General features: G+C 44.6%; 1 protein-coding gene across 11 annotated transcripts in view; it reads left to right on the top strand.

Annotated features, from left to right (window-relative positions):
• LOC1270948 (oxysterol-binding protein-related protein 8) overlaps positions 1-13,312 on the top strand; it is a 36,671-nt gene that overhangs the window by 12,877 nt on the left and 10,482 nt on the right. For 8 of the 11 annotated variants that reach the window (XM_061641363.1, XM_061641365.1, XM_061641362.1 and 5 more), the window contains one exon: positions 12,802-12,857. In XM_061641363.1, coding sequence (XP_061497347.1) covers positions 12,802-12,857 — 56 coding nt within the window. Of the gene's footprint in view, positions 1-10,148; positions 11,597-11,785; positions 12,858-13,312 lie in introns of those variants that run through there. The other 3 variants (XM_061641368.1, XM_061641367.1, XM_061641366.1) reach the window with 3 other exon arrangements.

Below are 13,312 nucleotides of genomic sequence, written 5' to 3'. Positions count from 1 at the left end.
AATGCCGTAAAGTACGGGTGCAAAAAAAATGCTTCTTTATGAGCGGATGTTTTTCCCTCGCCTGCATCGCAGGGCAGTTGTAAGGGAATAAACATTTTTCCAAATTACCAACGAACGACGTTGACGTCTAAGCTTTTCTCCCCACTTCGCTTTGCGAATAGTCTGCTTGTAGGGAACGCAAACGGGGCTGTATTTTTTCATCGTTCGGTCGCAAAATAGCAAAGCTGTATAAGAAAATACAACCAAAGTACGAGAACACACACACAAAAACGCATAACCATCGGAGTTTGCGTCATATGAAAGGGAGGCGCAAACCTGCTGTTCGTAACTGTACCGCAATGCCCGTGGCAGCTCCAGCAGTCGGCCCACGACGGCCAGCGAGGAAAAGTAGGGGAAAGGTTCTGAAGAATGTGTGTTGGTTTATGAAAAGAAGCAATAATAGTAATAATAACAATAATAGCAATGATAACGCGGAAAGCTGTGGACCGGCGACCGTAGCGACAAGTGTGTGTGTTTCCCGGTGCGTGTGTTTAGCCTGCCCCGGCGTATTATGTAATCGCAATGGCAGAACAAGCGACGAAGGATAATAGAGGGTAAAAAGAAGAGAACGTAAAACGAACCTACAAGAGCGGTTTTGTTTTTACTGCAAAAGGGCGAGCTGCTGATTCGGTTTCCATATGTTTCGTCTCCCGGCGGCGGGCTTGACATGACGTCATGGTCTCACGCCGGTTGACATAAGATCGTCATTGCGGGTGGGCGCTCTATTTATCATCGTCAGGGCAAACCGACCACCAACCCCGGCAGTTGCCTGCAAGCGTCTTAAAGCCACCGGCCAACGACGCGGGCTCGCGTTACTTAATGCTGTGCCCGCCCGTTCAATTTAAGGAACGACCGACGGAATCTTCTGGGCTGTTTTGACTGCTCACGAACGACCGACCGGGCGGGGGGTATCATGCAAAAAGTCCCCTAGGGTGGTGCGGTTTGGTGTTTGGCACCACCTATTGCCAAACGGTTGGTTGGTTTTGCTGTGGAAAATTGGAACATATCTCATCCGGTGGAAATGTGCTGCGGCTCATATTCCGGTACCGGTATGAGCTCTTCTGGGTTTGTTAAGAAAACGCTATGTACGCCGCCCCCACAAAAGCCGTTTTTTGGTTGTTGAGAAATTACGTGGAAATCGTGTTTCAACTTTATGGCTGATGGGCTGTGAGTTGAAAAGTTTGCTCTGACATTTGATACTAAAACTTTTTTTTTGTATTTACTTTACCAAGTTTGGCGAGTCACTGTGCAGCTTAATTAGAGTGCTGATAGTTTGAGTTTTCAGAAGAGTTGACACGCTGTAATGCGTCGTATTTAAGAAGAGGACTAAACTAGAAAACTAACTTAGGGGCCCTTTCCGTTTTAAGTTCGTAGGCTGAAATTTCATCCGGTCAGCTGTTTGCATTGTATAGCAGTTTTCGAGCAGCTATCTATGTCGGTATAATATACAGGTGGGCTTATCCCAAGGTGTATGAATATTGAAGGCTGATTTTTATCGCTTCTGCTTCTGAAGGAAGATCTAAAGAGTGTTTTGTGTATTCGTCAAGCCTCCAGAAATCTTGTTTAAGCAAATGTTTTCACCCGTTCTATCAAAAAGTTATGTTCAAAGTTAGTTATAAAAAACATGCTATGAGACCACCTGGACTACATACACTTTGATTCTATATTCCATCACCTGAACTCTTTAATGCACCTTGGGATAAATCTAAACATCACCTTGTTTTGCCATTTTTATGAGCAGATCTAATTCTAGCTTTGAGGCTAGAATAATCTAGACTGAAAATTACAGGCTAGTTTTGTGTGTGGTTTTGTATGGAGTGTTTCCATGATTTCAGCCTCCAACTGTCAAACTCCATACAAAAAGCTGACTAGAATCGTGAAGGGCCCCTTTATCAGAAAAAGGGGATGTTGGACGTGGAATGTAACGGAATGAGGCTTAGTGGACTTTGTGACAAATCACTATTTACACTTACTAGTTAGCAGATACTGATGGTCATAAGAAAGTATAGATCATGATTACTCTCCATTTTGGCTACCAACTGTGGCTCGGCTCGATATCATCTGTCATGCTTATATCTTTATTGAGATCTTTTTATCAAGTTATAGCAGCTAATATTAAACTAAATCCTGCTGATCCTGTCAATTACATGCTTGTCTGACCCTCTGGAATGCTTGTTGGTTTTCACATTATTGACAATGTTTGCGACTGATTTTAAATTAACAATTTTAACAAATCTCAAATCTTTGTCGATGAATTGTTTCGACCAGTACATGGTTAGCTTAAAGGTTTATCAAAATACAGTATCTTTCGCTGACATTTTTCTTTGAATAACAATTACCAAGCAAAAAATACATTCGGAAAAATGTGGTCAGTTTGGGAGGTGTGAATCTGCAACATCAACTTGGCTGACACGGATTATAAAATCGGAAATTGTAGATTCTGAAAAAGACTACCCGTTTGTAGAGGTACTGTGAATCCTTAAGGTTATATTTAATGGAAGAAAATTGTGGCTTCCTCTCTTCTTTCCATTTTTTTCAATAATAAGGTTGATTTTGGCATTGGAATTCGCAAAAACAAGACGAGTCAATTGTTTCGTTTTGTTTCGAGGGCACCTAAAACGGCTACGAGAAACGATTTTCACCGTTAAAACTGTTCCGCAAGCGGAAGTGTATCAACCGTAATGAAGAAATAAAACACTGGCGTAATTTACGACCCACCGCCCTTTTGCACACCCATGTTCTTCCAGGCTGTCCAGAGCAAAACGTCTTCCACAATCTAAACTCACCATACATACAGGTAGGTGGAGAAGTTGGACGACCTAGTCGACACACTACTAGCCCGGCCAATGCCAATGATCAGTCGCGTGAATCGAACCCATTTCGGTTCGAGGCCGTTCTTACCGAGGAAGGAAGTAATACCATCTCGCGCGGGCCGATTGGCCGTTGATTGGCCAACACACTTGAGGTTGGTTAGCGTTTGATCGTTTGAAAAGCTTGCACAAGCGGGTCCTCCTTCTGGGTGGGAAGATAACCGCGGTAAGCACCGTTCGCCTTCATCATCATTATTCTGGTTCTTTTTGTTGTCGATAGAATCGCGATAATATCGTTCGGGCACTCGTAATCAACCGTTGGTGTAATATTGTTGCGAGAAGGAGAAGCCTAGCGTCTCATTGTTTGTTCTAGAGCAGCCGGTAAGAGGAGTACTGCTTGTGCCTTTGTTCACAAAGCTTACGATAAAAGCGAATGTCAGGGCTTTAGAAGCAAAATTGATTTATTGTGCATGTTCGCTTACATTGGCGTTCCAATGGGCCTGTTCAAACCGAGCTGTTACTGATAAGAGGGCATGCCGGGTCTTACCGTTCTTTACAATAACACTCCTCGCAGTGGGGGATCCCTGCTTGGCTATTCGCTTGAAGGCTTACGTAATCGAAAGGCTTTCACTCAAAAGAAAGTTATTATGAATGCTGCAATATTGACACGCTGCAGATGATTGATGATTTTTTCACTGGTAGGTTGTCGAGCTTGACCAATTGTTGAGATTTTATTGGACACATTTGTCAGTGATTTAATTTGGCAATCATCAATGTCGGTGGCAGTTGACATTGGTGTGCTGGCTACCTGTTAAGCGACAATAAAAATCAACGCAAACTTCTTATCATTCGAAGCTGTCACAGCAATTGCAAGTTGATAAGCTACGGACAGGTGGTCAGCGGTATATATTTGATGCTATTATTAGATAGGCAGAGGTGTGTGTCGTGCTCTACATTCTGTCTTATCTACAATGCTATGACGGCATAGGTGTAATCAATTTTCTAGCGCGTGTTTCGGTTAGTAGCGTCGTTGCGCGAGGCGAAACTCGTTTCACTGGTATCGTTGAACATTTTTTGAAGATACCGGAATCTTCACTCCAACACGAAAATAACTAGGTTATCCCTGTTGGCTAACCGCGTCTGGTTTCCCATTCTGGTTTCTCGCACTTGACGCGGAACGTTAAAAATAGTTTAGCTGCTTGAAATTGTTGTTTAAGTTGCCCGGCAAACTATTTGCCAAACACTGAAGGAGGATCCGGAAGTTTTCCACAAGCATCAAAGTTGTTTCAAAGGCAGTAGAAGAATGTAGCGATTGGTGAAATGGGGGAAAAGTTTGAATAATCTTCTCAACGGTAGAACTCAAACTGAATTTTGTGTTTCTTAAGAATAAACACGCTTGCGTAAGATTGGCTGCACTGTTCTTTTTAATTTCCAGGTAAGGAAGTTGTGCAATGTGCAGTGCTTGTTGAAATGTGAGTGGTGCAAGCAAAACCTCACGAATATTGCACAAACAGTAGGCGTAAAAAATCTAAAATATCTAAACTTAGGATAGGATATTCAACAAAAGATTCTCCCTGTCTTTTTTTCTGATTTCCACAAGTTATCGTTGGAAATTGTTTGTCCCGGTTCGTGACAGTGCAAGACAAACTTGAAAAGTGTCTTCAGTTAAACAAGCAAATCGCTAATGCAAACAAGCCGACCGACTTGTTCACTTGCCGCACTGCAGCGATTGTGCGAAGGAAAAGAAAAGGCACAAGTGCATTCGCCGCAATCACACCCCCCGGTGTGTCAACCGGGGACCGTTGCTCCACCGAACACGAACTTGATTGACACTCACGGTACAGCGGGAGCGAACGACATCCTTTCCCTGCGGACGACCACCGTTTGACACAAACCTGATCGCGGCCGTCCGTGAAGCGTGACTGAATAATTTAAAGCTATTCAAATATTTAAACCGACTCGCGTGGTGTGAACCGGACATCGTTAGCGAGGAAAATCGCACCCAGAACATGGAGAGCGGGTGGTGTGTGTAGTTTTTTTTTCTCGTTCAAATTTTACCGATGAACTCGTCGTCACTCCCATACTCCAGTTTTTTTTTCTTTCTATCTCTCTAGTTAATGTGGCTTACGTATCTCGATCGTCCATTAGGGAAATTAGTTTTGTTCTCATCTCACCGTGCTTAACGCTGAACACACACGCTGGATGAACACGACAGTTTGTATACACGCTTGTGTACTGGGGTAGGATCTCGCTTGGAGCATCCAAACGATATGGGCCCTTTGCATGCTCATCGGTCGTTCGTCACGACTGTTTCTCATACATGGAGCATCAAATAAAGCTTTTAAGGCATGAGATTATTTTGTGTTTCCATCACTGATGACTGTGAAATGTGACGCTTTTCCAGCAACCGGACTAGAAGCGCTGCAAACTATGGTTAAGTAATGCGCGATACCCTTGGTCTTACAATTGTTGGAAAGGTCAGTTTTGTGCATTGGAAAATAGAATCGATCGATGCATGTTGTGCACTTCCATGCGCGGCAACAGCTTCTTCATCTGTCGATGCTCCATGCTTTCTCTTTATCACGGTATGATCTATACGGTAAAGGACTAAGTTTTCTAAAGCACACCGCCCTGCTTACCTCACATCTTTGGAGATGACCATAAAGAGCCGTCGCTAAGAAAAACATCCGTTATAAATAGGGCGCCTGATGAAGCAAAATGGACGCTTAAATGATGCAAGTACTTACTTACCTGTCTTCTGCTCCCCATCTTGGTGTGTCGTCCTGCCGTCTGTGAAGATAGGTGAAGTTTTGCATAAACAGTAGCGACGGGATGAAGAAAAAGGATGCAGCATTCGATGTAAGGATGTGGTGATTATGAGTACGATGACCGTTTTGCGCGCGCACTCTCTCTTTCGCTTTCTTGCTAAAGCATCGTTGAATGAAAACGACCCACTGAAGTAGTTGATGAAAGGAACATAATTTTTGTGGGTGCATGGTTGGCGGCGGGTATTCTCATATTGCGACGTGCATCTTGCAGCACGTTAAACCACTAATCCTGAAGAAATTTTCGGGTTGGATGGTTTTGCTGCTGCTAAAAATAAATTCCCTATCTACTTCAATGCTACATTCGTTGGTTAGGGTGTGTGCGTGTGTGTGGTAGAGATAAATGGTTGGATAAGTACCCGTTCGGTTGTACAAACCGGTGCGCTTTCGATGTTAAGACAGGCGGGAAGGATTTGCTCTAAGCTGACGGGACCATCTGGTTGGACGATTAATGTTGCCCGTCTGCTGGTTTGAAAAGTTCTCTTTTTAGGCACCATTGAATACCTTCGATCGTTTCAGCTAGCCGTGGAATTATGTGGATTTCTCTAGAGATTATGTCCATTGCGCATTTTGTACGCTTTCGTCTGTGTAACAAGGGAGTAAACGTTTCATTTTGATGCATTTTAAAAAACAAACTTGTTTGCTTCCTGAAGCTAAGTAAAGTGTCCTTCTGCTAAAGCAAATCATCTGTACATTGGGAGTATAATATCTACTTTGCGAGCCATGGAAGTATGTTTTGCTCTCCACTTCATCCGTTGAATGTGATAATTGACACTGAGCGATGATGATAGGTGTTAATTTCTCAACAATACTTTATCGAACAAGAAAAAAAGCTCTCCGCCGCCACGGGTACGATTGATGATGGTGGGAAGGAACCTATCAGAAGCAGCTGTGCTGATATTGGTACGCAACTTCTTGAAGGACATCATCGATCCTGCACCGTGCCGACCGTGACAGAAGACGTGGGAACTGACGGCTAGCAAGTCCAGCTGGGCGCTGCATCGATATCGAACGATCAATTTCGCGCGCCGCGTGTTTGTGTCCGTGTAGTGATTTAGAATTTGCATATTCTGATGTTATTCTGACGTTCCTTGCCTTACTTTCCGTCCCTCCCGATTTTGGTAGGCCTCATCCATCGATACTACAATTGGCGCTGCTTAAGCTCAAGCCGTACTGGCCCGTACGGTACGTTTAAATTTTAATCTTTTCCACCCACAAAACTCACTCCACTGGCACTCTACTACTTGGCTATTTGCACGTGGGTAGCAAATCGTTCGCGATAAGTGTCGAACGTCCTTTCTTGCACGTCCTAGCTTTGACTGCCACCCTATCGCATTCTCTCTCTCTTTCCCTCTCCTTTCTGTATCTGTCTCCTACTTGCTCTGGGTTGCTGGTAACCGATACATTTGTGTAGCATCTGTTGTAGTGCAGCACCGTTCTACAGCTTCTCACACCTGCTCTCTATCATTAGCGACACCCGACTGCACCTAGATGCGTAATTGTATGACGGTCGGTAATGATGGGGATGATGATGATGATGATGATGCTGACGATATGATGATGGTGACCTTGCGTTTTATGTGGGTGAGGCGAAGGTTGCAAGGTAAAGGCGCTCACGGGGCAGTGTGTCACCGCTCTGCACTTTTCCGGATGTGAGTGTTAGCCTCTGTCCCCCCTCCATACGTTCAGCGAGAGAGATAGGTTGTCATTTTCTGATTGCGGTGTATTAGATAGTCGCGGTATGATCACCTTGAACGTGCATCATTCACCTCCCCTGTCAGCACAATACTGCTAAAGGGTTAATAAGGGTGTTTGAGCGTTCCATGGTCGCGTCGCAGCGCACACAGCAACAAGAACAGCCTCGTAGTGTCTCGAATGCCCAACAACAACAACAGGTTTGAGGTAGAGGTGAAGCAGTCAGCGGTGTTTAAAATTTCTAATTTCGCTAATCTGTAGGGCTTAACCGTGCTATCTACCGATTGGTTCACGTGAGCGGTCTCCCCTTATCCGCTAGTCGCCGGGGTGGTGGTCATGACCGTGACTACGCAAAGATATGACCGAGCGGTTTAAGGTCTGTCAGACATGTCGTTTTAATTTTCGTATCTCGTACATCCCTCACTGGGGCGGGCAGTGTGGGCGTTTCCATTTATCGACTGTTGATGGTAATTTGTAAACAGCACATTATGCACCGCAAAAACCCCATTGTGCCGTCTCGAATGGTTTCACGCGAGTGGAGCTTCTTGCGTTTTCGATGGCCCCCGATTGCAAAGGCGAAAGTTTGTTTATACGCGTGTATTAATGGTTTGACGTGTGCGCTTCCGACGACGTTGGTGGGCGAGAGCGCGTTTTGGCGTGCGTTCTAGGGCAATTATAATATACGGGAAATTTTCTTCAATACAGTAATAATTTTGTTATTCAATAATTAATAATTTAACAATTTGTCTTTTCTTTGAAATTATTAATTAATGAGCGGAAGACATTTGCATTGTTTCAATACTGCATTCAGATGCTAAAGACAATGCTTTTGCTTTGGAAATACCATAGTGGCAATGATGATTCATCGTTCTACCCAACGTCGTATACAATTGCCTGCAAACTGCAAAGCTGCAGTGCATGAACATTTAGGGGAAGGTAGATAAAGACGGACACCTTAAGGAAAATGTTAAAAATCTAGGAATATAGTATTCTAGGAATGGTAAGATGGACTCCTGTAAATAACGTTAGAAATTGAGGAAGTTTATAGTATTTTAACATATCCCATTGAATTCCACATCCTGGTACGTACATAAACAAATTCTTGCTCAATTTGCAACGACGGTTCATTCCGCCGTGAATTTAGGAATTGTAAGCGCCACTTCTAACATCTCGTAGCATGCAGAATCTAAAGTATTAGTAAAATATTGGACACTATAGGTGAGGTTCCACCAGCTTACAGAACAACAGTCTTAAACTTCCCTCTAGGAAATTACTCCGCAGAAAGTCCGCAACCACAGCATGTTTGAGGGACATGTTAATAGGTGAAGCTATTTTTTCCATTGAAGATTGAACTTTTTGATATTTGTAATCCTATACAATCTCTCATCTATTCATGAACAATTTCATATCAGTGCTTTCTCTTTTTGTTGATTAAAGTTGTCCAAGTCGTGGCACGATATTGGGTTTCATGAAGTGCCTCACCAGCGTCTCTAGCGAGTAATAGCATACAGGGACAAAACATCCAACATACATTTTCCAGATTCGTGTTGGGATTTTACGCGTTCAAAACCTTGTGTTACCAAATCGAAAAGAGTTTACGGATTCTATTTGTATGTACGATGTTGACAATCGTTTAACGTGTTCGAAAAATAGTGTTACGATGTTGAGCTGGCTTAAAAAACCCTGTAACGTATGACTGCTATTTTGACCGGTGTTTCACTACTCTCTTATTTCAATACTTCCTATAGCTGTTGGATGGTATATATCTTCGGAATAACTTTACTTAAGGTATTTGATGACATCTATTCGACCTCAATTGATATGAGAAGTAAAATAAATCAAAAAATTCGGTGTCCTTCTTTCCCTACGACAGAGTGTCCGTCTTATCAGGATTTATCAGGATTTACAAACCACCAGAAAACAATAATTTTCAATGCTTTCATTCTAGTTCTTTCGTCAGTTTTTTGCTTAATAAGCACGACAACTAATTAATGTAATAAAACTTCCGAAAATATAAACAATGCAAGATACAAAGGCTAAGATCTGCAGTAGTCAAATTAGATCCACAAGGGTACGCTCGACTAAAAATTTGGTTTTGCTCGTGAATTTAACTAAGTTTGCATATATTATGTCAAAAATGTTCTCAAATGTGTTGTCCGTCCCTCCGTAACAAAGACTGACTATCCGGCTACGTGGTACTGGATAAAGTCTTTAAAGTCTGTGTAGGCCCGGGCATGTCCACGTAGGACGCCAAATAGAAGAAGAAGTATAGCGAAAGATTCCTGAGTAGAAATTGATTTCTTTGTCGTATTTTCATTCGTCGTATGGCATGATTACATGCATCGGCTAAAGCAAAAAACGTGTGCTGTCTCTCCCGCCCCATATCTCACGCCTTCTGCGATCGAACATCGATTGATCGAGTGTGATAAAATGAAACAAACATTTTCCTCACCACCGGGGTCGTTAGAGGAGTGAAAACAGAAAAGACAACGAGACGAACTAGAAAGCGAAATGAAAGGGTACCAAGTACAACGGGTCACTTTACCGTATCGTACACCTTCTCCCCAAAAAAAAAACCCCATTTTAACCGTTAATATACAATTTACTCCACTTACCGAGGGTTGTGATAATGTGCGCTGCAACATATTCATGACTATTTTATTTCATCCAAAAAACAACCCCTCCCCCCAACACGCGGTGTCTTCGACCTACCCTACGTGTGTCCTACGAATGCCGGCCTGGGTGTGTGTGTGAGTGCAACCGTTTTGTTGCCATTCGGTGGCGCCCTTAGCGGACAATCGGCCCCAAAACCCGGCGGCGAGCAGCGCGAAAGTGGGTGAAAGCGCTGAGGCGTGGATTGGGGGTCATATGGTAATTAGTAGTAGTCGATTAGGCAGGCAAGTGGCAAGCAGCTGCGGCGCCGCTGGCGCGATGGTGGTCTCTAGCGGTATGCGCCACCGTGTGGAGTGGAGTCGGCGGTCACTTGAGCGCGTCTTGCGGCCGAAATAGTGGTAGTCGTTTCGAAACCAAGACCACCACCGTGCTACTGTGGCAGCGGCTTGAGCGGTCAGGGTCGGGTTTCGTGCCACGCTTCTCTAACACACGCTGTGTACGCACACATACACCCTGTACCGGAGCGCATCGATATCATCACCACTAGCTAGCCACACAGTGCTGCTTCCGTGTGTCCCGGTCGGCTAGTGAGTGGTGTGTTGGTGGTGGTGGTGGTGGTTAGAGCTGCACGACATTAGTAACCCACCGATGTGTCCACACACTAGCAGACGAACGGCTACGACGTTGGGACCGACGGCCGGTCAGCTTCGGCTGTTGGCGCTTAGTCCGGTTGCAACCGTTTCGAGGGGCGGGCAGTTTCCGTTTCCTGTCCTGCGTGCTGTCTTTTATCGCATCGTGTGTCGCGAACGTTCTGCTCCTTCCCTTGCAAGTGATGCGGGCAATGATCGTGTTTCGTTTCGGCCGTGATCTTGAACGCTTTAGACAAAAGATTGCCTACTTAGAACGTCTCTCTTTGGTTGTGGTTGCTTCGTATCGCTCTCTCGCGTACGTCTGTTTTTCGATGCGATGTAAATAAAACCCTTGCGTCATCTGGGGTCGTGTGTGCGTGCGTGCGTCCGTGCTTGCTTGCCCACCGGAAAGTGATCGTGAAGAATTTAAAGCACTAGCCCTTGCGTGCGCGAACGCGGCCAGCATTTTGCCAGAGCTGATCGCGTAACTCGGGACGAGATCTCGTGTGTTGTAGCCCATCGCTAGGGGACAGTGTTGCGCGCGGGCATTGTTTGTTTATCAGCTTGGTTGTTTTGTTTTTTGCTAGCTGATCAAAGTGTGAGAGGGGTTTTCCTTCCTCGCTTTGGGGGATGCATCTTGCCCAGTTGCCGAAGTGTGGCTAGGCTTGAGTGAATGGTTCTATGGAAACGAAAGAGCACCAACTGACAAGTTCCAGCATCGTACGAACTATGGTGGCAACAGTGAGGGATATGATTTTCGTGTTTGCTTCCCGCGATTGCTCACCGCCGTAAATAACCAATTAACCGTTTGGCGTAGGCCCTGGCCGGGAAGATCCGTTCCAGTCCGTTCGGCAACCAGCACACGCCCTGGCTGGTCGGTGTGTGCGTGTGTGTTTTTTTTGTTAGTTTTCCGATAAAAGGGATGAATGCTAAGAGTTAAACAGTCAGCAACTGGAGGCGTTTGCCGGAAGCGTAGCAATGCATGGTATACAACAGCGTTCGGAAGCTGATAAATGGGAAACTCTGTTAGGCTTACTCATACTTGTGACAAAAGAACTTAAGCTAAGTGTGCGATAGAAGGCACACATTTTAGATGTAGCTTTGGCGTTTTATTGTTTCTGTGTGTGTCTGTGTTTTTTTTTTTAATTTGTTTTCCTTTTTTTTCTTCTCTAAGTTACTGTTATAGTGTGTGTTTGCGTGCATTTTGTTTGCGTGCGTGTAGTGTTGTGAAGATTTTGTCATCTTCTATCGCGTACCTGTGTCCAACATCCCCCTCAGACGGGACGGGGGTGGAACCAAAGAAGAGGGGCTTATTGTAGTGTGATGGTAGTCTTCTAATTAATGGTAGTTCTAACAGACCTGATTTCGCAAACGTGTGTACTGAGAACCAGTTGGGCAGTAGGACCATTATTATTATCATCATCATCATCAACAAAAACAACATCATTGCCCTGTGTAGTCGCTGTTAGCCTTTAGTTTACTGCGACGTAGTGTGATTGCTTACAAACAAACCAAAAAAAAAGCGAGAAAGAAGAAAAATACCCCCGCAGAGTATCATCCCCGTTCGCGGTATACAATATCGTCAACACATGCCTGGGCGGATCGCGGGGAGAGATGAGCATGATGTCAGATTAGTTGTTTTGTGCATTGTGTAGCGCGTTAGAAAGCGCGGTACGTGAGCGAACGAGAGAGAGAAGCGGATCGGCGAAGCAAACACTGCCGTGCGCGGCTCTCGATTCGTGACCGTGACGGCACATTTTGGCAACTGCTTTGTGTGTTACCGTTTGTTGTGCCTGTTTGATCGTGTGCCCTCCCAGTAGAAGTAGATAGCCAGCAGAATGTGAATGCAGAAACCGTAAAGTTAACAAATAAACAAACAGTTCACCGGTCAACCGATTCCCTCGGTGGCAAATGTGCTGCCGGCACCCTCCTCCACCTCTTACACACCCGTTGAAAAAAAAAAGAATACACATCTTCCCCGTTTGAAGACACAAGCACACACTAGTGTGGCAGCAGTGTGTAACAACGGCAGCAACAGCACCCCGGCGTGTTGCCCGCGCGTCATAACAACAAAACCATATCAACAACCACCCCTCCCCCAACAACACTGAACGCACATAAACACACGCTATACCCGCCATATTCACAACGCGAAGGAGCAGACTGTATCAATTATGAAATTCTTTCTAGGAATCACGGGATGGAACGACAACAGCCCCAAGATCGAGTCCGGCTTCCCAGACAAGGTAAGTGTTGTTGGCAGCCGGGGTAAAGCGGATTATTAATTGTCCTTTTGTTTTAATCAAACGATTTCGTTCGCATGTGTTGTTGAGTTTTGATGTAAAACTCAATCAATAATTTTCCGCCAGATGTATGGAGTGATTCGCAATCGAAATGTGTAATTTGTTGGTGCACTCTCTTACCTGATGGCCCCAATTTATCATAGCGGTGTAGTTTTTTATTTTCTCCCTTCCGATAAATTCATTCTGCAGCAGTGGATTGGTACGATTCCACAAAATCCTGCCGGAATCGCTGGTTTGATGCAGTATTTTAGCTCGGCTGTGATCAATAGTGCAGACCGTACCTATATTTGGAATGTGCAATATTCACCCTAGAGGCTTACCTGTCCGATGGTGGTGGCACTGAGCGGGGGAAATCTGGCTTTTAATTGTATTTTGTTTCTGGTGAAGCCGTCAGAAAG

The sequence above is a fragment of the Anopheles gambiae genome, chromosome 2 (genome assembly GCF_943734735.2).
Source record: "Anopheles gambiae chromosome 2, idAnoGambNW_F1_1, whole genome shotgun sequence".
Lineage (NCBI taxonomy): Eukaryota > Metazoa > Arthropoda > Insecta > Diptera > Culicidae > Anopheles > Anopheles gambiae.
Note: the sequence above shows the minus strand (reverse complement) of the source record. Positions and strands in the feature narration are given on the sequence as shown.